The 25,147-nt window shown below is 39.9% G+C and overlaps 2 protein-coding genes across 4 annotated transcripts in view; both read left to right on the top strand.

Annotated features, from left to right (window-relative positions):
- sh2d3ca (SH2 domain containing 3Ca) overlaps positions 1–10,166 on the top strand; it is a 55,625-nt gene extending 45,459 nt beyond the window's left edge. For 2 of the 3 annotated variants that reach the window (XM_004538301.2, XM_004538303.4), the window contains 11 exons: positions 1,312–1,461; positions 2,242–2,519; positions 2,672–2,749; positions 3,538–3,665; positions 3,781–4,153; positions 5,353–5,482; positions 5,672–5,787; positions 6,238–6,409; positions 6,502–6,613; positions 6,692–6,898; positions 8,026–10,166. In XM_004538301.2, the coding sequence (XP_004538358.2) occupies positions 1,312–1,461; positions 2,242–2,519; positions 2,672–2,749; positions 3,538–3,665; positions 3,781–4,153; positions 5,353–5,482; positions 5,672–5,787; positions 6,238–6,409; positions 6,502–6,613; positions 6,692–6,898; positions 8,026–8,201 (1,920 nt within the window). In that variant the 3' untranslated portion in view covers positions 8,202–10,166. The remainder of the gene's footprint in view (positions 1–1,311; positions 1,462–2,241; positions 2,520–2,671; positions 2,750–3,537; positions 3,666–3,780; positions 4,154–5,352; positions 5,483–5,671; positions 5,788–6,237; positions 6,410–6,501; positions 6,614–6,691; positions 6,899–8,025) is intronic. The other variant, XM_004538302.2, reaches the window with a different exon arrangement.
- Positions 10,167–14,562: 4,396 nt separating this feature from the next.
- On the top strand, positions 14,563–24,762 carry urm1 (ubiquitin related modifier 1). Its single transcript, XM_004538300.3, has 5 exons — positions 14,563–14,643; positions 17,487–17,557; positions 21,829–21,910; positions 23,644–23,692; positions 24,213–24,762. The coding sequence occupies exons 1-5, from the start codon at positions 14,609–14,611 to the stop codon at positions 24,279–24,281; spliced, it is 306 nt and encodes a 101-aa protein (XP_004538357.1). The 5' UTR covers positions 14,563–14,608; the 3' UTR covers positions 24,282–24,762.
- The last annotated feature ends 385 nt before the right edge of the window (positions 24,763–25,147 follow it).

A 25,147-nucleotide genomic window follows, 5' to 3' on the forward strand; every position in this document is an offset into this window, starting at 1 on the left:
TGCTTTACACACAGAGTGACACTGATTAATGAATCCCATCATCTGTCACAGCTCAGTAGAAATTGCTTTAGCATTGAGGAGGAGGAATCTCTGCCAAACAGACAGCTGCGCGTGTTGCTGATGTACGCAATTGAATTTCACAGCTGGTGACTAAGACATAGATACAAAGAGACACACAGCCACAGACTCTGATGCACTGCATGCACATGTGGAGAGTATTTCATAGACGACCTCTGTCTCTTGATAAACCTCTGTCTCTTTTTCACGCGCACACACACACACACATAGAAACACAGATTCAAATCAACCATCTGTGAGTCTTTCCTCTTTGATTTACATAAAATATTCATTTATTCATGGATTTACCCCAGTGTAAACTTGGGGAAACCCCAGCCCCCTGCTTACAAAACAATGCCTAGTGGATAGATCTCAGGCACCCTGTGGATGGTTACTGTACATTAGCTTTCATAGATCCCGTTCCTCCTTCTTGATCATCTTCCTTTTGTTGTATTCTAGTTTATTGCTCAATATGGCTTTCCTTTTAGACATATTTGTTAATGTCCTTTTAAATCTATACTGTTGGTATGTTTGAAAATGGTAGAGAAAGAATATTGTGCCCTTCTGTTGAGCCTTTGACCTGTGTTTATACTGCCTCCTGCTGGTATCTGACACTGCTAACCCTGGACTGTGTTGCCTTTCATATTCTGTGCCTTGATTTCTTTTATTGAATGAATTTAAAGCTTTGCACATTCTGCTTTCTCTCCCTCCTTGAAGGCTGCTGTAAAGGGAAAACTGCTGAGTTTGAAATATTTTTTTTTCCTTCCTGTGTGGCTACTAGATCAATATTTGTGATTTCTTCTCACAGAAACCATCTGCAGTGTTTAGTAACAGCAAGATGTACAGCCCAGAGGTGTTTCACTAACACTAACAATGCTTCTGGATTGCTTGTTTTGTCAATAAAATTTAAGAATAACTTTCTTTTTATTTTTTATTTTTTTTTACAAATAGTGCTGAACTCTGAAATGCATCTTAAGAAAATCAATTATTTTATCCTTCATGGCGAAATCAAACTTTCCTTAGCAGCACGGCAGACAAGTTTGGCAGCTAGACAGATAGTTGTTTTATTTTCAGGAACACAAACTGTCCTAAGGCATTGTTATAAATAATCACAATCCTCTAAATTCAATTGTTCAACAACCAGAGTGTCAGAAACTAAACGTTCACGCACAAGCTGTAGCTCAGATCAGTGAGCTGTCTTGCTTTCAAGCTTAAAACCATCCTTTCTGTATTTTTTTTTTTCTCCATCTATAGGTATCAGAGACTCTGGTTTTGCGCAATGGAGACTTCCTTGTGCGCGATTCTCTGCTCAACCTGGGTGACTATGTTCTGACCTGTCGGTGGGATAATGAGGTGCTACACTTCAAGATTAGTAAAGTCCTGGTGAAATCCAATGAGACCAAGGTACATGTTCTTCTTTTAGGGGCTTAATAATCGGCACTGCTTGAAACATCATCTAATCCCTGTTTACTTTGTTGGATTCTACTTTAAATGTCTTTTTGTTTAGTCCTCGAAGATCAGAAAACCACAAAAAGCTACCACTGGTCTTTTAAGTTGCATGAAGTCCCTTCATGATGGTAGCAGCAGAAGCACAGGCGTAACTAATAACATTAACAATGGCTCTGTTACACTTAGATGCCTCAGTGAGTTTTCCCACTGAGTCAGCATGCACAGTACCAGTGATGGCATCAGAATGGAATCCGTGCATCCATCTTCAGTGTTGTTTCACCCTTGTATGACCTGCGAACGTGTCCTCTGTCTTTACCGGTTTGGCGCCTTCCTCTCATTTTCAGCTCAACTAAGAGCTCCGTCAAACCTGCGTACAAACAATCGTGTTGTACCTGCAATATTAATCTGAATGGTGTTTTTTGTAGTTTTATTTGTGTTTATGTGCATGCCAAATCCATCCATTAGAAAGGCTTATTTTCTCTTGCTGCCTCTAATGACTGAGATAATTACATGTGGAGGCTAATTTGGCACAGGTGTGCCTTGTTGACCAGCTGTGCCTTTGTTAGTTTTTGTTTCCAAGCTTTAATTGCTACACCGCTTATTGATGTCTTCTTCTTCTTTTGAAGCACTTACCAGCTTCTTCTACGCACTGTACTTTGAAAGTTGTATACACTGAATTTTAGAGGGATAGTTGGCTTTTGTGCGTGACACAATTTCTTATTTCTTCCTCTCCAGGTGCAGTACATGTTGGAGTCTGATAGTTTCGACTCGGTACAAGAGCTTGTGCGGTTTTACGTCGGTCAACGCAAACCGGTCTCCCAGTCCAGCGGCGTCCACATCTACTGTCCAGTAAGCAGAACTCTCCCTCTGCGCTACCTAGAAGCCACTTTTGCCCTCTCCAACAGCAAGCAAGGCTCTGCCTACTCACCGTCCAGTCAGAGGGGAGCGTACATCAAGAGGAGGAGTGTCACTATGACCGATGGGCTGACAACTGAAAAGATCATACCTCACAGGTGAGCCGAGTGATCTGGGAGTCAGGTCGGTGTTTAAGCGGAGATGCTGTTCAACCCGCAAACACCCCCTGCTGGACAGATGATAATAAAATCCTGATGATGTTCTGCAGTCTTGTAACGTCATTGTTGCTTTATGTTATATACACGATTAGTGACTCAGACAGTCCAAGTCCAGTTGAGACACCAGTGGCAACACCAGAACCAGAGCCGGAACCTGTGCCCAACTGCAGGTTGTGTGTGTGTGTGTTTGTAAATGGTAAATGGCCTGTATTTATATAGCGCTTTACTAGTCCCTAAGGACCCCAAAGCGCTTTACATATCCATTTACCATTTTTGTGGCACTGGTGTTGTTTTTGAGCACAGAGTTAGTGCACTTACCTTTCACATTCCTGAAGCCCCCCACCCCTCACTTCACTGACACCATTAGCACCTCCCTAATAATCAGAGTGAAGCTGCCCACTGTCTTATTCAGTCCTGCACTGGATCAGTCAAGTTTCAGCGACAAAGGGTGTTTGAAACTTGAAATTGAATCTACCAAGGAGGAGCAGACAAATACGTTGTTGTGTACAGTGTAAAAACATGTTGACCTTATTTGTATGAAATGGATGTAAGGCACATTGGATAAAATAACTGGGTTTGAAAGTGGGTGTTACTGCTGATAACGTTTTTAATTGGATATGAATAGCGATTGTGAATCTTAAACGTTATTTAACTATTTTTTTTTCACCAGTTTAGAAGAGATTAAACTGTACTCCACGTCTTTGCTCCTGCTTAAGTCACAAACTTGATTTTTGCTCAGAAAATAACACATCTATTTATCATGACGACTAAAACGTCTCCCTTTTCTCTCACCAAGAATAAATCCGTACATCCTTAACCACACCACTCCTGTCATCTGAATCTGAGCTGCACTGCTTTATGAGGTCCCCTATATTACCTTAGCATGATGTTAGAGATGTTAGAGATGTTAGATTTTTAACATCTCTTTAACATCTCTTTAAAAATGCTGTGTTTGCAGCCCGTCGACGATCCACCACCATAAAGACGCAATGCGGAACTGTGCAATGAGCATGGACCAGATTCAGGAGTATCGTTGCCCCTTGTCACCTGTCGGGGAAACCCCATTGTCTCCGGCGTATAGTGCTAGTAAGTAACCAGGCAGTCACAGACTCAGGCGCATAAATAAAACATAATCATGTTCCCTAACTCATTCAGCAGAGTTTTTAAGGTTCCTTTTTGCTCTCTCTCTGTTTCTCTTTAGTCACCAGGCAGAGAGCCCACTCAGGTGGGCGGGTCCTGGCTGTTGTCCCTCCCTCCCCTGTGATGCGTCGCTCCAGCGACCCCCAAGTCAGCCCCTCAGCCAGTGACAACCCTCCAGAATTTCCCCCACGTACCTCTCACTCAGCACACTCCTCACCGGCCCATCATCCCAACTACCAATCACATTCTTCAGAAACAGCAGGGAGCTACTGTGACCTCAGACCTTGTCCCTCTGGGCCCCCCAAACCACCAACTAAAAGCTACGTAGAGCGATTGAGAGTGGAGGAGGGGACAGTGGAGGGAGCAAGAGAGGAAGGAGAGGGGGTGTTCAGCGCCCCACAAGTGGAGACATCTTCCTCGTTTAAGCCATCCAGGTACGAAACAATAAAGCCAGCCTTCCAGATTTGTATTTCATGGTGTTTCCATATTGTATATTATATGACGAGGACATACTCCATACTAAAATGCATTTGTGAGTTTTATGATTTGTCTTATATTATTGCTTGTTTTGAGAGGAAAGGTCATGACTATGATTCGGTTTTTAGTTTTTCATAATTCTTAATGAATTATGGCCATAGGACGAAGAGTAGGCACAAAAAATGTGAAATTTTTTCTCGGTTTGTTATATGTTGTGTTATATGGCTAGATTTAACATTTGGACTGACAGATATATCAACAACTGCAATGTTTTAGACCTAGCCAGAAGGCAGCTGTTACATGAAAGGATATCAAACAAAACCAGCTTATGTGTTACAAGTAACAAGCAGGGTGAATAGCCAGCCTATCGTGTGGTCAGTATACAGTTAAGGAAGGTTGAAGAATATTCTACTCAAAGGGCAATACACCTGCTGATATTTAGTTATAGAGTGCGAAAATATGAGTGAGTGAGGAAGTTTTGACAGGCTCTGCAGTAAAGCCATGAATGAACGGAGTGGAAAACAGGCTTGAGTAAGCAACTGATAATCCTGTGGGGAAACAGCCCGAGGCCAGGCTTTTTGCTCTGGTCATAGACGCAGCAGATACTGTATTTCATTGGGCTTGCGGTGCCTTAAGAGGACACAGCAGATGAAGCTTGTAAAATGAAAATGGCAGGATGCACCGAGTTGGCAGTACCTCTGGCTATCCTTGTGTCCCCCTGTGAAATTCTGGTGCAGGGGGAGATTTGCTAAATTGGTGTGAGCAATACTGGGGAAAAATGGCAGGAAAAAGCTGCGGTTGTTTTGGACACATCACATCCCATGTACCAGCTGATATTACAACAGTATACTCAGATTGCTAATGAGGATGGTCAATATTATGAGTACATGTATTGGTGTCAGCAGATGATGAGCATGAAATTGCACAGCCCCCATGCTCTATGTTTGTGCTCACTCAGGGACCATTTTTGCTATTGAAGGCACTAAATTCTATTAGGTTACAAACTGAGATACCGGCGTGAGCCCCGTAATCAATTTAAAGTCATGTCCTCTCAATCTTTTTTTAAACAAGTTGGGCCTCTTCTGGTATCCTCGCTAGTGCCCGTTTCCTGTGCTGCCTTGGTATTTTCTAATGTGGTGTAATCGTTCTTGTGCAGGTATGAGTCTTGCCTTATGCCGGCTGAGAATAAGCCTCTGGAGATGTCTGTATTGAAGAGAGTCAAAGAGCTGCTGGCTGAGGTGGATGCAAGGGCTGCAGCTAAACATATTACCATGGTGGACTGCACGGTACGAAGAAAATACAGAAATAAATACACGCAGCTAACGCAGCAAGCTTAAACTTATAAGTTAAACATAAATGCATACTGAGATGCATATTACTGCCAAAGATTTATGTACCAAAATAAACATGCATGTAGCCCAACAGAAATATAAGCATAAAACCATGAACACACTTTCTTCTCCTTTATTTGGCAGGTTGCTAGAATATTAGGTGTAACCCCAGAAATGCAAAGGATGATGGGAGTGTCCTCAGGGCTTGAGTTATTGACTCTACCACATGGACACCAACTGAGACTTGACCTACTGGAGAGGTGCAGATGCTTTTTCTTTTTCTAACATCTTCCTTTATGCATCACTGAGTAACCCTTTCATTAATCCAGCTATTGATTATCTTTTTGATTCCATTCTTATTCGTATTCTGTAAATCATCGCCTTCAATTACTCTGATTTTCTGCTGCGCTCCCCTTGTTCCTCTGCTTCCATAATAAATATTTCTTTCATGAAACAGCATGGGAATGCAGTCAAACTTGTGCATCACCCTACGCATTACAGCTCCCTTTTGCTCAACTATAAGTCCCATTCTAAAGTTTTTGTAAAATTATTTAGAGTACTTTAAATAATAAATTTCTTCTTCTTCTTTTAAAAGGCTCCTTCAGATTATTCCAACTCACTTCACTCGAGTGATGTGAATTCAGGATGGCTTTAATAGACCTTGACTTGCCTCTGAAATAAGTGTTAAACAAATAAACTTTGTTTCTCAGGTTCTACACCATGTCTATCATGATGGCTGTGGACCTGCTTGGCTGTACAGGAAGCACGGAGGAGAGGGCGGCCCTGCTCCATAAGACCATCCAGTTAGCAGCAGAGTTGAAAAGCAGCCTGGGCAACATGTTTGGTTTTGCTGCTGTGATGAGAGCTCTGGAGCTCCCGCAGGTAAGAGAGTCAGAAGCCACCGTCGTTAGCGTGGAAAATCCGTGAAGGCTAGCGCCAAACGCATTCTAATTTTGTGTCTTACACTCCCTCAGATATCCCGTCTGGAGCAGACATGGGTAACCTTACGCCAAAGACATACAGAGGGAGCTATTCTATACGAGAAGAAACTCAAGCCTTTCATGAAGAATATAAATGACGGCAAAGGTGAGATTTCTGTGGCTGGTTGGTCTTGTACAAAAATTCATTGACAGCACTAAAGTCAAAACTATCCCGTGCTTTCAGAATCCAGTGCTCTGTCCAACACCACCTTCCCTCACATCATTCCCGTCCTGTCTTTACTGGAGCGTGGTATGGCTCTTGGGGATGTACTGGAACCCTGGGAGAGTGCAGAGGTGGGAGTAGATGTAGTCATGTACCACCTAGAGGCAGCTCGCACCATCGCACATCACGGGGAGCTCTACAGAACCAATGCAGAGACGAAATTACAGGGTAAGAGGAACCTATATCCAGTCCAATATTTTATTTATTTTCAGGTTTCTGCAAAACTAATGACATTGTAGCTTTTACTGCAGGATGTAAGTTTTGACTAGTGGGTTATGTTAATTGCAGTCACTCACAGTGGACCTTTCCTTTGTGTTTGTGCTGTAGTTGATTTTTGTAGGATTTTTAAGACTTATGTGACAAATTTGATGGTGCTATAGCCCAGTGGCGTAATAAATATATGCCATAGCCCTTGTTTCCTGTCAGTAATCAGTTGGTTGTTGCCAGCTTGACATGTTGTTACATCTCGATGCGTTGCTATAAATGTGTGTTCAGTGTCACAGCATCACTGTGATGTAATAACCGTGTGTGGTTGCTACCATGCAGACTGTATTGACCTCTTAATATCCCTCCACTGATTCTCAGTTTGAATCAGTTACTGCATTATCGAACAATCTGTCAATAGCTATCAGTTCACATCTGTTTTCCGTTATTCTGCTATTGATCACCGTGACCTCAGCTTGCTCCTTTCATCAACAGTTCTACAGACCAGAGTGGAGATGCTTATTTCATGCTGTAAAACTTAGTTCAGCTTAAACATTTTATGGCCAAAATCCGCCTCTAATCCATTTTACAGGTTAGGGTTTGGGAGTTGTACTTCCTTTTATTAAGCGCTGGGTACATTTACGTTGATTTCCCTGTAGACTTACTGCAATGCGTGGAATGATCATTAAGCGTGGAAAATTCAGCAGCATCGGCAACGGAAGTTATCGGTTGTCAAAGCACCAGTTTTAGAGCTCTCGGCCTTGTCTCACAGTCTTCACCAGCAAAAAGAACTGGCTCACATGTTTGCAAAGTCTGTCATTTGGTATTAACTGGTCATAAACGGTGGGGACTGGGTGGAACTCTCTTAGGCCATTTTTAAAAAATTGAGTTGTGCTTCTCTGTACAGTTTTTCCATCCATGTTTTATGTAATTAAGTTTTCACATTTTATTTTATTTGTGATTTTATTTATAAATGCAGTTTATATTTTCATTCACAGTTTATTGTTGATGTGGTTGGGTTACATATTTAAGTTTGCAACAGTAAAGTTTGTTAGATGCTTTTTCTATAAGTTACTTCCTCTCCTCTCCAGGAATTCAGGAACGAGCTGAAATACATGACATCTTCCAGACGGAGTTTCAGATGCGTCTGCTGTGGGGCAGCCGTGGCTCTGAGGGCAGCCAATCGGAGCGTTACGAGAAGTTTGACAAGGTCCTCACCGCCCTATCACACAAGCTAGAGCCTCCTGTGCGTCACAGCGAGCTATAGCACCTGCCCAGACAAACCTACAGGGCAGGTGCTTTAGTTTACCGCTCATAGTGGTATGGCCTTGTTTTGCATTGCAAAGGATGGTGTGGGAGTGCTCAGTTTGGACACTGAAAAAGGTGAGAGTGAAAGAAGAGGCAGCTAAAAGAGTATGTGCAGTGAGCAAGAGGAACACGGAAAGGGTCTCGCTGGCAATGTGTTGCACTCACTGTGGATTTAAAAAGAGGTACAGAGTCTCTTCCGTTCCCCTTTGTGGACTTCCTCACTTACTGCTGAAATATTCAAATGAAAAGGGAGAAAAGATAATCTAAGCGGAACAGAAGATGGAGCAGAAGGGTGACCAGTTTTTCTGGTACAACATTTACACTGTGCCAAACCGAGGTGCAGAATTTGGCTTTGCTCCTGTAAAACACGGATACTCAACTGCTGTCTCACACTGTAGCCAAACTTGCATAGCTCATGTAGATGTTTAGTCTGTGCGAATGAGTGAGTGTTTGTCTGCTGGCAAGTGTGTTTGCGTTTCTTCATTTTTGTATGTCATTAAAGTTTCATGTCTGCTTTATTTTTTTTGTCTTATTTATTCATTATGATCAAAGGATATCAAAACATTATGTACATTGCTTCATGAAACTGAAGAGAATCTGTCAGTGCTCATTCTGAGGGAACCCTGCTCATAAAATCTCATGAAATATGTATCATGCAGTCCCACTGAATCCCATTAAAAATGTATCAGGCATGCATTAATAAATGTGCCAGAAATGAAACATTCACACAAGTTATGCAGCAACTTCAATATGAGGGTTTTGTGAGTGGTTAAAAACATTAAGAGGTCAAGGCAAGCTCCCCGAGTTGCCTGTTTGACTTAGCCTTCTCATATTTTCTGTCCTGTGCACCAAAATGAGCTAAAACAACATTACAAAAGACAAGAGAAATGTAGCGTTTACATTTTAAATTTAGTGAAATCAATGTCTCAGTTAAGATGTAAACATTAGGGAACATGCTTTAGTTTGAATCTGGCTCCGTTTTGCAAATTTGCTGAAAAAAAAAATGTTACGCCAACTAAAATGTTGCTTTAGTAGCAATTCGATAACTTCCGTACAAAAATGTGTCAAAGTCAGGAAATGTAACATTCAGTGCAGATATTTTGTGTCTGTGGAAAATCTTTAAAGATGAATTAATAGTGCCACATTTGGAGTACACCTGAAAAAAAGCGTCTACTGCTTGTATGTTTGAATTTGTGTTTCAGCAATACAGCTAAAAATGACTGAAGAAAGTTTATTTCTTTGGGGTTACATTTTGCTTGACTATCCAGTGTTATGTTTTTGCTTTAACATTTGAAGGGCCTGAGAGGGCTAGCGCTAACTCTCAGAGCTATGCAATCGTTTCAACCAAATGCTGAGAACCCTGGGGAAGAGACTTCCATTGTGGATGTTTAAAAAAAAAAAAAAAAAAAAAATTCTTATAACTGAATGGATGAAAGTCAAATCAGAATTCAGTTAAACAGAAATGCTTCTGAAAATTGTCCTTACTGGGATATTCTTAAATAGATGTTCGATTTGCATTTTCTAGTTTGGGATAAGCTGTACAGATCTAGAGTTCGTGAAGGAAGGAGCCATGTGACAGTCCCACTGTGGTCCAACAGGGGGCGTGGTTTAGTCAGCAAAAAAAACAAACAAACCCTGAATCATGAATTGTAACATTGAAGACCTATACGTGAAGAAATGCCACTTTTATTGTGTGTGTGTTTCGAGACCAAGAGTATGCCTACTGGTTTAGGTTTGATTACTGGTAACATTGGTTACAGTGATGTAATATGTTTTTATTTGTCCTCTGTCGAATGCTGTACAGGAAGCTGCTTTGTCAGCATGTCAAGAAATGATTGGGACTGATTTCATTTATTTTCTTTTTTCTTTTTTTTACGTCCTGTACAGTTCACTTTTTTCAAATAAAATTGCTTGTGTCAATGCATTCTGTTTTGTTTGTTTTTTGCTGTGAATATGGCATGTGTAGTTTTATCTGTACGTAACACATTTATATTTTAACAATCGGACTCCTCCTTAAAGGTAATTTTTTGTTTGAGACGTTTCTGTAATCCTCAAATCAGATGAAAAGATAAGAGATACCGTCGTCATTTTTCTTCATCATCAGATACACTGCAAACGCATACAACAACCAGCCACAAAATTAAAACTCCACACGGATGCAACCATCTGCCGCAACTGGGGGATGAGGGGAAGGAAAAAGGAACAAGGAAACTACAAACAAGTACAAATATGGCAGTTGGACTGGTACTTATATGGCACTTTTCTGCTCTCATTGACCACTCAAAAGACTTAACACTACAAACCTCATTCACCCAGTCACACATGCATCCAGACAAGCACTTTAATCTAATATTCACACACACTACACAGATGCAGTGCAGGGTTATTCTCCTGAACTACCACACTGAAATGACTTAATACCAAAGTGCTGATTTGTTTGATTTTTTTCTGTTCAGCTAAGTATGTAGACTTTGAGAACTCCCAATCATAGTAAATGATAGAGAACTGACAACATTTTATATAAGAAAATTCCAAATAGTCTAAACAATAAAAACTCTCATTTGGTTTGAACCCAGCGGTGTAGCAACAGAGAATCAGAGATGAGCAAAAACTGCTGATTATTATTATTTATTTAATTAATTAATGTGTGTGGTTCTAGTTTGATTAAAGCTGTGGTGCCCTAGTGTTTAAAAGGGAAACTATATATTTGTAACTGACTTTAAAAGGTTTATGTCTCCTGTAGGAATAAATAGTCTTAGGAGTAAATGTGTTATCTTGAAGATAGACTTTTCAGTGCTGACATTTTGGGGCAAATTTACTCTCTAGGATAAGGAGAAGAAAATGGATAGCTGGATTGAAAATTCAGAATGTGGGTTTGGAATATTTCTACATTGTGATACTGCTACTTTTTTAGAAACTTAAAAAAAACTTCCTCTGTTTGAATATTCTAGCATAAAAAGCTGAACCACTATTACTCATAGTATAAATGATGAGTAAGAGTTCTAAAACAGCTATTTTAGAACTCATAAGGATAAAAGGAAATAATGGTGCCCAAAGAAGCCATTTTCTTGCAATGTTGATTGGAAGCCAGTAGGTGTCACCATTTGATCAAACAAAAGGTGGCCCTTCTTTTATATACAGTTTACAACCTTAGCTCTCAGTGACCATTGTCATCACCATCTTCAATCCCAGTCTAGTTTACGTTTAGGTAGCTGGTGGTGCACGAGTACTTCACGGGTTTTAAAGGTTCAAGATTAGCTCTTGTCTGTCCACTTGTTCTTAGACTGTGCACAATGCAGGGCACTGTATTAGTGTTTTAATAGCCATGAAAATGCACAGGTATCTACCTCGTGTTTACGGGAAAATGAAGCATATGATATGTATTTGTGTGACGCATCCCACATTGTTTTGCAGACAGATCCATTCTGATGGCAGCAGGAGGGAGAAAAGACAGATGGAGGGTGTGTGCGCACACGTGTGTGTGCATGTGTGTCCTTAAGTGTGAATGCATGTGTTTGTGTGCTTTTGCCAATGTATGTCTATGTATAGCACAACACAGATGTTGCAGGAACACTGCTGTTGGTGGTTATTCCCCTAATGAAGAATGCAATAGTGACATTAAGAAGGCAATAATCCTGAGGAAGAGGTCAGCTTTTTCCAGTCAAACAATTTGTCTCAAAAAAGATAAAGTTGAAAAATGACTACATCTACATCAGCTATGCTTGTAAGCATAAAGGAACCAAACAAAAAAGAATACAATAGAATCAGACACAATAGGATGCTCTGCAATCTGCTAAGGCAAAAAATAAAATAAAATAAAAAATTATAATTTGCTTGTGTCTTTGTCTTCCCTTTCCATACAGTTCCATAGGCGTAACATGTTATGGATGTAATCTCTAAGAGGATTCGCCCTGCTTGGTATCATGGTACATGTTAATTTCTGCTCTTTATGTTCCTTATTGAAACAGACCCTAGATCTCCCAGACCTGAAAGCCAGTCGGCCAGCCAACCATCATCAATTCACCCCTAATCTCTACCCCCACTCTTTCTATAGCTAATCCGTTGTGTTGGTCATTGTCATCTGATCGTGTGTGACCTTGGCTGCTCGATTTGCTGCTGCCTGGTAGCATAACGTTAACAACTGCTGTCCATTGCAGCCAGATATTAGTGGAAGAAAGTGATGATTCCTATTTCTCATCTAACCTGAAAGGAGAACATGACTAAAAATTGGGTAGATATACTGTATGTGTGTTGAAGGTGGAGCATGATAGCAGGCCGATCGGGTCACCAATCTTCTTTCATAGAATGAAATTGTAAGCTAATTAAGAATAATCCAGTTCAGATATCTGATAATTACATATGTTTTAACTCATATTTTGAGCACAGCAATAAAATTGTTATTAAAACTGGTATGTAAAGCCTGGTATTGGATAATGAAAAATAAAAAGAAGAGAAAGAGGAAGAAAAGAACTGCAGCATGATAATTAGATTAGTCCTTTTTTTTTAAAACTTCAAATAGGCCCTTTCAAAAAAATCTTGCAGAAGATGCACATTTGAGCCATCAGTTGGCTTCCTTTAACATGTAAAGCAGAGAAAATGTGATTTGAAGTTTTAGGAATAATGCATGTGAAAAAAAAGATTCAGGTTTACTCAGTACTGAACTGAAGGCGTCATGGTCACTGCTGTGACTGTTCTTTAAACAGAAGCAAGTAAAATCCATCTTTGTTCCACAGAAATGTGGCACACTATGCATAACAGCTGTACATGAACCTCAACACAGCTTAGCAAATGTGACATGACAAGCAGCGATGGTGTGATCATTACTGGATAACTCACTCTATAACCATGAAACTTATGGCCATAAAAATCCCACCCACACCTCTGAGCTCGCCCCGTGGCTGTTTTCACTCGTCTGGATACTTCTCATTGCAGCAGGGACAAAAGACTGCAATCATAATCATCATGTCTTCATTGTCTTTCAGAACGGCCACGGCAACCTCCGCCATCAGAGTACTCCCGGATTTTCCCGCCTGTGTCCCCACCCACACCTCACACTCCCCTCACACCCTCCAGGCCCCTGGTCGATCTGTCTATCTGCCCCTGCAGTGACTCCTCATTAACACATGAATAAAGACGAGGAAGGGCCTGCTAAGGCTTGGACGCCAACAGACGGCAGCAGATTTGCAATTCAAACCTCTGACCATCTCCTCTCCCACCCCCTCCTCATCCTTCACATTCTGTAACCTATGGCTGGAACTGTCACCAGCATGACTGAGGATGCATGTGTGAAAGGTGCAATAGACAGTGTAGTTCCATGCTTATGCATGCTTTAGTATTAATAGGCAGAGTGCAAATACATGTTGACGAGAGAGAACTAATACCTTCTAATTAAAATAAGGTAAAGTACAAGGGAATATCAGCTTTTAAATGGGAACAATAGCATGGAGTAATATTTGCCTTACAAATATGAAACATTTCAAAGGCCTTAATATACAAGAGAATAACTCAAAACGTAGATAAAGAATTTTTTAATTTAAAACACATTCTAATTTTCACAACTACGAAACATTTAACTACAGCTAAAAAACTAAACAAGGTTTAATTCACACTTTCAAATATAAACCCCTAAACTGGAGTCCCCTCCTTAAAATTTTTGTGACTATCTTGCACAGTGGCAGCTGTCATGTTGACTTATACGAGTATACACCTACCAATTTGCAGTAGCTGTTACACTCCCAAGGTGATAGATAAAGATGCTCCAGGGAGTTACAAATCAAAAAGTGTGTGGCACAGTGGCATTACATGGAAAGGGTGCCTTCCTACTTCCCTCCACCACTCCTCCCAGTACTGCCATGCAGAATTCATGAGTTGGATCACACCCATATTTAAACTCAGCCTTCATTTACGTCCAAGGTAGACGCCTGTAAGATATTTTAAGTCTGACTTGCAAGGTTGTGACTTGAGCTCTTTGACAAAATGTGTCCACAGACAGACATATCTACACAAGAACTCAAAACCGCTTCTTATCATTACATCAAGTAAAAGTAACCGATTTAATTGTTCACAAACAAGTAAATTAATAAAACCAGTAACCTAGTAACTTTTAATGGAATTCAAATAAATGTTTGTATAGTTTACTTACAGTCTGCATATGAATCCATATTTTAGTGGTTTGTTTAATAAATAATAAATATGTTTGTTTCCAACGCAATAATAATAATAATAATAATAATAATAATAATGTATGATTTAAACAGATTGACGGTTACGTCTCCACGTGATTTGACAGAAAACGATAATAATTTGCCGCTTCCAAATACGTCATTTCCGACTCCCCCTCCAATACTTCCTGCATGTGCCGACAATATGGCAGCGTCCATAGCGATTCATCTGGAGTTTGGGTAAGCGACTATCGAGTGTGTGTGTTCGTCTCTGAGTTACACAGACAGAGCCTCGCTGTTAGCTTAAGACGGTTATCGTGTGAACAGGGAGAAAACGCTCTCAGCTGCACAACTGAAAACTGCTATAGCGGAAAGTCCTGCCAGCCGACTGCCTCCTCCACTGCTTGATACTCGTTTACTCAGCACGGAGTCTTTCCCAACGTTGTACCAAAAAGTAATTTCCGGTATTCCAAAAAAAAAAGTTTGCTGGAATTTAAATGGTTATGGATGACTTTTTGCCTATAATCTGTCAAAAAAATATGTCAATGTGACATATCGCTCATGAATGATATCAATTAAACATGAGCTTGAGAGAGCGTTTCTGTCACAAGGACGAAGCTGCAGTCAGTTTTTTTTTAAACAAATAGACTTTCATTTGATCTTTTTTTTGAAATCCGGGTAGGAAGTCTCATTGAAATTAAAATGTATTATTTTTTAAGATGAATCTGGCCAAGAGGGCAGCAGACATCGCAATAAAGATAACATAACAGTTCTCTAAACATTAGTGACCAAAAAGGACTACCGGTAGATCGATGTAGGTACAATTGCAGTCATAAAAATACTTGCAAAACATTTCTTTGTTTTATCTTTATTTTATATGTAACGAATTCATATATCCTGTTCATTACAGTCTATATAGAAACATTGTAAATCACTTTTTGGCAGATGATGGTACTAGACTGACAAACTCGGTAAGTAAGATTAATCTAGAGTGCTGAGTATAAGGTAACCAGTAGAAGTACTATCAACGACTACTGTGAACCTCAGACTTTGGCTAGAGTCAGAATTGCTTGAGAAAATAAGGATTTGAGACTAGCTGTCCTAGACTGATACAAGTGCAAACTGAAAGAAAGCAATATCAAATCTAAGCACACGTAATGTGATTTTCTATGATGCAAAGAGATGACAAATTTAAGGAAACCCCCTAAACTACAGTCTAACGATCTGATGGCTCTGCTACACAGTGGCAGTTTCACTTACAGGGTCCTTGCAAATAACTGTCAAGTTCTGATTGCTTGCCTTCATCCACTGACAATACATTTGCAACCTGATGGCAGTATGTCTTTGGACTCTGGGAGGAAGCTGGAATACCAAGAGAGAACATGTGCACGCATGGGTAAAACATAGAAAGTTAAATTACATCTGAACCTGGCTTTCTGTGAGGCAATGGTGAAAAAAGAGAAAATACTGCCATGAAGCTGTATTGCATCACTAGCCACAAAAAAATGTAACAAAATGTAATGCAATGAAAATGGTCAACCTACAAAGGGCTTAATTCAAAGACAATGTGAAAATCAAAGTGATTAAAAATAACTTAAAATGGTCATTTGTATGGCTCCCACATGCTTGTGTGCATACCTGACAACATTGGGGCATGCTCCTAATGAGATGATGGTGAGACGATAGTGTCTGAGGGTATCTCCTCCCAGATCTGGACCAGAGCATTGCTGAGCTCCTGGACATGGTGATGGAACATAGTGTCCTCAAGGTGTTCTGTTGGATTTAGGCCAGGCGAGCGTGGGGGCTGGTCAGTGGTATCAATTCCTTCATCCTCAAAGAACTGCCTTCATATGCTCACCACATGAGGCCAGGCATTGTTGTGCACCAGCAGAAACTCAGGACCTACTGCATCAGTGTTGGGTCTGACACTGGATCCAAAGGTTTTATGCTAATATCTAATGGCTGTCAGGCTGCCTAGCGTGTAGAAGTCTTTGGGGTCCTTCCATGGATATGCCTCCCCAGACCATCACTGACACACAAGTAAACTAGTCAATGCTACAGGCGGCATAATGTATTGCATGGCTTGTCTAGACCCTTTCATGTCTGTCAGATGTGCACAGGGTGAATCCGCTCTCATCTGCGAAGAGCACAGGGCCCAATATAGGGTGTCAGACCATCGGACTACCCTCATGAAGTCTGTCTCTGACTAAAGAAGCATAAACAGTCTCATCAGTGGCCTGGTGGAGGTCATGTTGCAGGGTACTGGCAGTCCTTTCTATGTTCCTCCTTGCACAAATGACCAGATATGTGTTAAGGACCTTCTATGGCCTTGTCCAGCTCTCCTAGAGTAACTGCCTGAATCCTGGAATCTCCTCCATGATCTTGGGACTGGGCTGAGAGACCGAGCAAACATTCTGGCAGTGGCATGTATTGATGTGCCAACCTGGAGGAGTTGGACTACCTGGGTAACCTCTGTAGGGTTCAGGTATCATCTCAACACTACTAGTAGTGACAATGACCCAAATGTAAAAGTAGTAAACAAACAGTCTGAAAAGATGAAGAGGAACACCAAAGCTGGGGAAACTGATTAGCAGTTTTATTTTAGTAGGTAATTCAGACACGGGCCTAAGTTGGCAGCATAACCTTTAAAGCAGAAAAACAAAGAAATTGTATAGATAATATACACAGTTCACAAGTAATGTTGTTTCATAGACCTGTGGAGGTTACATAAGATTTATGTCCTCTCCACTGAGGGGTGACGGTGTCACTGTGTCTGATTTTATTGGCTCTACAATCACTATCAATCTGCCAGAGACTGCAAAAAAAGTACCCTACATAATAATTAAACTGCATTAGATGTAATCATCTATTTCTACACTATGTTTTGTAGTCTTTTGTTTTACCTATTAAAATAATGTTTTTCTCCCCAAGTCCTTTCTGTTCTACCTTCTCTAACTATGTTGTTATAATTATTTTAAATGTGATTGTAATTGTAGAAGTTATAAATGCCTAGCTTTGGTAGTTATTCGATGAAGTGCCACACACACATTCTTTATTTGCATATCTGCTCTTTCTTTGTATAGAGGAGGAGCAGAGCTGCTATTTAATGGTGTGAAGAAGCATCACGTGACTCTTCCAAGCCAGTCAGAACCTTGTAAGTATCACCAGTCCCCTGTTTGTACACGTCAAAATTAGAGCCTAAAAGACTTCCACTGTTTGCATCAGTGTCTATTAAACCTTAAGGACCATACCATTGTTTCTGAGTTCTGACAAATCAAAGAAAGCTGCTAGTACCCAATATGTGTTCATGGTGGTACATTTATATATACAGCACAGCTTGACTGTTGAAGAAAAAACTGTACACTTATCAGTCTTTGTTTTGATGAGTGGTCTGCAGGTCCTCTGTCTAGCAGTGCACAGATGCACTGCCTTGGTTTGTTAACAGCAGGCAATTTGTAATCCTGTGCATGTGTTAATGAGAACTTTTTAATGTGCAAAAATGTCTAATATTTGCTTTGGAAAGGATAGGCAGGGATTTAAAGAGATGATTATTTGATTATTTCTACATTGCAAGTTTTGTACCTCTGGCTCCAAACAAATTGGATTAATACAGGTCATTCAGCCTAGAAGAAAGGAAAACCTGCTTTCAGCTGGACTTTTTCCTCCCCAGAAAATCAACTTAGGACCAGGGTCATTGAGGAAAATGAGTATATTAAAAATATGGCTTCTTAGAGGTTAAAATGAGTAGTAAATTTATTGAAAACACATGTGTGCGTGTCACAGAAATGGCGGACAAACCAGAGAAATATGTGTCTTTGGTATTTGTTTAAACAAAGGGTGTTCATCCATGGTCCTGACGTTACCACGACAACAAAAAGACAAAAGTTGACCAGAACAGGGAATGTCAGCTTCATGTGACCTTGCTGTGCCAGCTGACCCCTGTGTGTGTGTGTGTGTGTGTGTGTGTGTGTGTGTGTGTGTGTGTGTGTGTGTGTGTGTGTGTGTGTGTGTGTGTGTGTGTGTGTGTGTGTGTGAGAGTGAGAGTGAGAGAGAAAGAAAGAGGTGATGTTTTGCTTTATAGCATAGCTCTGGGTTTTAAAGACACAGGTGTACACACATTCTGACAGAACACTACTCGCCTCTGTTCTCGTGATGTTAGGCATAGCTTCGCTCAGTAGGTTTGCTGATCCTGGAAATGTTGCTACAAACCAGCAGACGTCTGAGTGTGTGCGTGAGAGTGCGTGTGGGTTCAGAGAGGGTGCAACTGGGACAGATATAATGGGTTCTGAATCCTTCGTATTTCTTTTTTGACCCCAGCCGGTGATTGATGACCCTCAACTGAAAAACCCCACCCCCTCTCTTTCTCTATCTCACCCTCTCTCACGCAACAAAACCCCCATAGTCTAAGGACCACGCCATTTTTGCCCGTCACATCAGCAAAAAGATGGATAGCTCATCCCACTCGCACGATTGTCGTAATTGCACAAAGGCAGAAAAGCAAAAAATTAAAAAAGACCGGCACCAAAGGAAAGGAAAAAGCAGCAATGGTTTTAAATCGACATCAAAATGGCGCCCTTTCTCTCCCCTCCCTCTGTGTCTGCTTTTCGCCCACGCAACGCCGCAATCCCAGGATGCATTACGAGCTTGTGACGCACTTTCTCTCTGCCTTGTCTGTTTGGTCCCTCATTTTCTTTTCCCCTCTACCTGGACCGTAAAGCCTGAACCTCGAAGCTTCTCCACAACCTCCATCTTTTCCTTTTTCATCTCCCAACCTAATTTCTATACATTGTCTCTTAACTGTAAAGCACTGCATCCATATAAGTCTTTCTTTTGGGTTCAGGCTGGGGTTGATTTATATTTGTAGGCCTGTGTAACATTTTACAAGAAATCGATTGAAAAGGCAGTGCCTGATGTTTCCTCTTAAAAATAAATAAATAAAAAAAAGCGCTTAATTGATTAAAGTCTGAATTATCACTAATCTGTATATTGAGCTAAAGCAACCCTGCTTTATTTTCTAAGTGAAACTTTTAGTATGTTTGCCTGTTTGTTTAAAGACTGGAATATAAGAGGCAAAAAATGTGAAGTGAAAGAGGGGGAAGAGTGCTTTTATGAGTGTATGTGTGGGTGAGAAAGAGAGAGATGCAGAAAGAGAGAGCCAAAGAAAAAAGTAAATGGCTGAGAGGATGAAAGCGTGAATAAGAGGTAATGGTGGGGAAAAATACTAATAGTCAAAGGCAGGCAGGAGTGTAAAGAAAGGAGTCACCACAAAGAAGGAGTTATGACTGCTGTAGTGATTAGTTCTGTTTTTAGCCCCACAGAGGTGCAGGTCAATATTCCCTGCCTTGTACATTTTGTGTGTGTGTGTGTGTGCACATGTTGCAAAGGGGGAGCTATTTCTTTTTTTATATGAAGTCCTGCAACCACAGAGAACTAGCTCTGTCATTATACTACTGAGTTGGCAGACAGCTCTACAATTAACCTGCACACAGGCTTGAAACTGCACGTGCCTGACCTCACTCCCAAAGATCTTATGCATCACGTTTTATGCCTTTGCAAATCTCAATGTTTTAATGTATTTATATATATGTTAGTGTTATTTTTTATGTGTTACTTTATTCAGTCACTGTTGTTTAATCTTGATTTTATGAAAGAATAATTAAACCCTGAACTCTTTTTGTCATATAGTAGCACATGAGCCCCATTGCAATGCCTGTCTCTGTGTAATCTCTTACCCTGGATCCTGCTAAATGCTAACTGAAAGTGTGCATTATAAATGAGCAGAATAATGCATTGAAAAAAGTAAAGCAAATCCAAATGTGCCTCCCTGTGATCGTTCAGTATTTTGCTTGCATTTTCTGAGTCTGTTTAATGTAAAGCCTGCAGCCTTTGTGCCGTGTTATTATGATTTTTAGCTCTGCCTTTGATCCGTCTAAACTCTCGGATCTCTGAGTGATTCATTGCCTACCTGGTACAGATTCTTCTCTTTACACCTGGCTTTGGAGGACTCATTGTCATCCACTCATCCTCATATGTGCTGCCGCACTCCTCCTCGCTTTGGAGTATTTGTTCTTCCTCTGCACTGTTTATTTCTCTCCCTTTTTCCTTGTACATTTCCGTCCCCTCGTCTCCTCTGTTCATTCGCTCCTGTGTAAACTGGTCAAGGAGGCCATTTCTGCTTAGTTGATAGGGCGTCTGTGTGTATCATATGGCTACCAGCGATTGCAGATTGGCTCTGAATTGTTTTCACGATTCGACAACCCCAATGTACGTCAAGTAGACAGCTTTGATCGGACACACACAAACACGCAGACACATAACCAGAAAACACTCATAAGAAAAAACAATAAATTTCTGCGATTGTGTGCGTGTTTTACTTCTGTTGCAGTTTTGTGTGCTCACGTTAGATCAGTGCACCATATTTAAACAAACCCCAGCTAACGCCCAGACACCTTGAATCTTAACGTTAAAGAGAGCCATAACTCTAATATATATTCATTGTTATTCATTTAGCAGGGATTTACTCTAAAACCTCTCGTTGCCGTTGGCTTTTGGGGCTGTCATTAGCTCAGGCTTTTGTTGAGGGAAGGTCAATCTGATTGTTCAAGAGGTCAGACTCATAGAAAATTCAAGTAACGCTGATGTTCAAGCTCAGACATTGCATTTAATGTGTGACAGCAAAGTTGCTACTCTGAAAATCTGGTTTTGCGTTTGATTTTGTTTGTTTAGTACTTACAAAACAAATCACCTTAATTACAAAGTTTCAGATAAATTGATATTAGTCTTACATGATTTGAAAAAAATCTATGTATTTACATTTTTCCTTACTATTTTAATATAATGAAATAACACATTTCAGTTAATACAATGAAATTTCAGGCTTTAGATTGTCCATTTGATCATTTATACACTAAAATAATTTCTTTTATTTCTTTCTACCAAGGTGAAAAATGTTGCTCTTGGCCATTGACATCAGACAACCTTCCCCCATTTTCAGTGTCCTCTCCTTCCCCCCAACATACACATACACTCATAAATATACATGCACCTACACACACACACACTTCCTGTCCCTTCTGGTGCCTCTGTCGCGTCACATCGACCAGGGGGCTGGAATCATGCACCTTGACCCTTAACCCTTGATCTCTATGACCCCTGTCGTCTGCGTGTGTGTGTGTGTGTGTGTGTGTGTGTGTGTGCGCACATAAGACATAAATCTGTTTACACAGTCACACAGTGGGGACCTGCCTCTGTTTTGGGCACAAAAATAAGTCTTCAATATGTAAAGCATTGCATTTTAGTAAGCAGTCTCTCTTTAGTTTAAGTAAATATTAGTTATGGTTAGGCTTAGGGTAATTCTCCAGGACATGAATGCAAGTCAATGCAACGTCTTGTGAAGTCATGTGTGTGTGTTTGTGTGTTTTCTAGGGGACATGAAGCAGCTGCTGGTCTGGATCCAAAGGAACCTGCTGAAGGAACGACCTGAGCTGTTCGTCCAAGGAGACTCTGTGTGAGTGCACTGGACACACCTGAAGTAGATATGTAATTCATTACATTACACTGTCATTTGAAAAAAAAAAAAACAACAAACAAACTTTCAGACATGATCAGAATAACTCTACGGGAGCATTTTTGCATTTTGGGAACAGTGTGTAGGGGGGCTTTAAAAAAAAAAATCTTTCCAGCAGCTAAAACTGCTGAAATGTTGAGGGGGGAGAGTCTAGCCTTCAGGTTGTAGGTTTCAGTAAGATGATTACCTGTGCACACGCATCACACATGCTTGTGTATTTGTGCTTGTATGCACACACGTGTTTGTGTGTGTGTGTGGATCGTGGGCTCACAGCAGCCTTATAGGATTGGCTGACTTTTACAGCTGCCTTTGTGCAGGACTATTTATAGCACCATCTAACCAGTGAATGGAGAAAAAGACGGGTTACCTATAAACCTTATAGAAGAGATGTGTGTTTGTGTGTGCTTTATGCTTGCAGCACACATTGTTTTCTGAGCAAACCATCATTAAGGTGCTGCTTCATTATCTTTTAAAATGCTCCATGGATCCTGTGTGTGTGATATAGTTTACAAGCTTCTCTTTTACTCTTTTGTTCTTTGTCAGCACAGCTTTGTTTTGGGTGTGCATGCATGCTTTTGCAAATGTGTATTTGTTCTCGCAGGTTCCTCTCACAGAGCATCTAAGAGGTGGATAAAGGACAGATGATCACAGGCATTGTGACTTAGTTATCTCTTCAGTAAAGAAAAAAACCCACATTAGCATCTTTTATTAAAAGACAGTTGTCTGTAATCGTTCACAATTATGACAATTGTTTTAAATTTGTTTGTTGTTGTTATTTTTGGGGCCCTGATAATTTTCATTTACATTTTCTTTTTTTTATATCCTCATTTTCTACCTTCTCTTATCACGTTCGGTTTTTGAGGAATTATGACAGATAATACTTGTAACAATAAGATCAATATGTAAAAATATTAATTACATATTTGTAAATAAATCACTTCAGATAGACAGTATATTACATTAGCAGCAATAAGAACAGAAGCAAAGTGGGGGGGTTGTGAGTCACCATGGCTGTAACATGGAAATCTCACACATATCTCTGACATGTAATACTCAATAGTCATTTTATCATTTTAAGACTTAAAAATAATAATGATAAAAAGCTGATTTGATTGCTTCCTGTCTCTGCATAGATTTTGACGTTCGGCAGAATTCATCGCTTTTTAAATGTGTTGTCCGTGAATGATATTAGTAGAGTTTGTCAGCCTCTGTCAAAGAAATCCCCATGCCATGCACCAACACAAATCTGTAGTTGACAATAGTTATTATTTTATTTTTTTAAAAATATGTACATATTTTAATAAACCTGTGTGTAAAACATTATAGTCGTTTTTTATAATTGTTATTACAGATTGAAATTTGGGAGGAAAAACATAAAAATCCCATAGTTTCGACTTCTGCTTTAAAGATTTTCATCTTTGTGCAATACTTTATTATATTTTTTATTTTAAATATTGGGATTTTTATCTCTTTTGTTTTTATTTTAGGTTTTTTTAGGTGTTTATTTATTAATGTATTTTTGTAGTAAATTGATGAAATGTTTGTGTACAGCATGTATGAAATGAGAGCGAGCTACCTGTTTCTACCTTTTACACACGTGTGTGCCTGTGGTTGAATCTGCGTTGCCTTTGGGAGATACGTCTGACTGAAAATGGTGTTGTGTTTTCCCACAGGAGGCCTGGGATCCTGGTACTTATCAATGATGCAGACTGGGAACTGATGGTGAGCACTGGGAAGTTATGTTTACTGTCAGAATGTGTGTGTGTGTGTGTGTGTGTGTGTGTGTGTGTCCTAACAATATGTAAAATTGTTTCTCGTGAATTTCACTGCATTTAATTTCAAATTATTTGAGATTACATATGCTTGCATCTTCAAAACTAAAAATGCAAAAAAAAGATGGGGGATGTGGAAAGTTGACTTGTTTGGTTGTTTGTTTTGTTTTTATTTTTTCAGTGTGTTAATGTTTCATATAATCAGGAAGAAGCTGCGGGGAAAGATTGTCCTTGGGGTCTCTTATCTGAACTCATATTTACATGAACACACAGCCTGAACACTACAGTTTAAATGAATTGATTCAATTACAAGACTCGGGATGGGATGTAAATGAAAAGTTTGGCATTGATTGGACCCCAGTGGGAACAGGAGCGATTCACACATTTATTTTAATAAACGCAGCTTTTTCTTCAGCGACTTGTGCAGATTTTTTGATTCTCAGTTATTTTGTGTGTTTTCTACACCTCAGGGGGAACTGGACTATCAACTACAAGACCAAGACAACGTTGTGTTTATTTCTACTCTTCATGGAGGATAAAAACATTTTTTTTTTTAAAAAAGAAGAAGGCAAGGATTTTAAATGTTTCCTAACAGTTCAGCCTTTTCACAACATCATCTCTTCTTACTGCCCCACCACCACCACATCCCAGCATCACATCACCCTATTGGATGTTGCAGATGTGTCAACCTGCCCAGCGACAACTGAGAGGATTGATGATGTTTTATGGGAATGAGGAGAAATTCTCATATAGAAAGATGGAAACTGTTAGACTGGTGTAATGGGAAGCGATACAAATCCTGGTTGCACTGGCCATCTCCCAGGCACCAATATCAGTAATCTACACTTACTGGGTCTGCCTTCATCTCCATGCAGACACTCTTCCTGCATGTCTGTCCTGAAGGTTAAAAATTAGCTGCAAATCACCACTTTAGGAAAAAAAACCCACACGTTACTCCCTCTTCCATTAGTGTTTCAGAGCAATGTATTAACATTTAATAAATGGTTTATTACACACTGACTGTGCTTTAAGTGTTTATAAATATGTAAACAATTAAAACCAACTCAAAGATATTTAATATGCTTACATATTTGTTATGTTGCTGTCAATGTGTTCATATACAAACAGCCAGTTACATGTTTGTTTGTATTTGACAAGTCTATTACTTCCTAAAAACGTATTTGTATCCCCTTGAGAGCATTTTTTTAATCTCATGTAAACCTTTTATGAAATGTTTTTCCTCAATGTATTTTGCCCTAAATGTCTAAAAAAAAAAAGGTTAATTTTTTTTCCTTTTTTTTACATTTTTTTACAATTTCATTGTCTTTAAAATTGTCCTTCGTTTTAATATATACATCTATTTGTACCACAGTTTCTGTCACATTTTTTCTGCTACTTCCCCCCC

This window comes from Maylandia zebra, linkage group LG7 (genome assembly GCF_041146795.1).
Source record: "Maylandia zebra isolate NMK-2024a linkage group LG7, Mzebra_GT3a, whole genome shotgun sequence".
In the NCBI taxonomy this organism is placed as follows: domain Eukaryota; kingdom Metazoa; phylum Chordata; class Actinopteri; order Cichliformes; family Cichlidae; genus Maylandia; species Maylandia zebra.

Excerpts from the sequence above, each read along its gene's own strand:
- urm1 (XM_004538300.3), top strand. The coding sequence starts at position 14,609 with ATGGCAGCGTCCATAGCGATTCATCTGGAGTTTGG. Across the intron at positions 21,911-23,643 it reads TTCGTCCAAGGAGACTCTGT|GAGGCCTGGGATCCTGGTAC; the intron begins GTGAGTGCACTG and ends GTTTTCCCACAG. Across the intron at positions 23,693-24,212 it reads ATGCAGACTGGGAACTGATG|GGGGAACTGGACTATCAACT; the intron begins GTGAGCACTGGG and ends TCTACACCTCAG.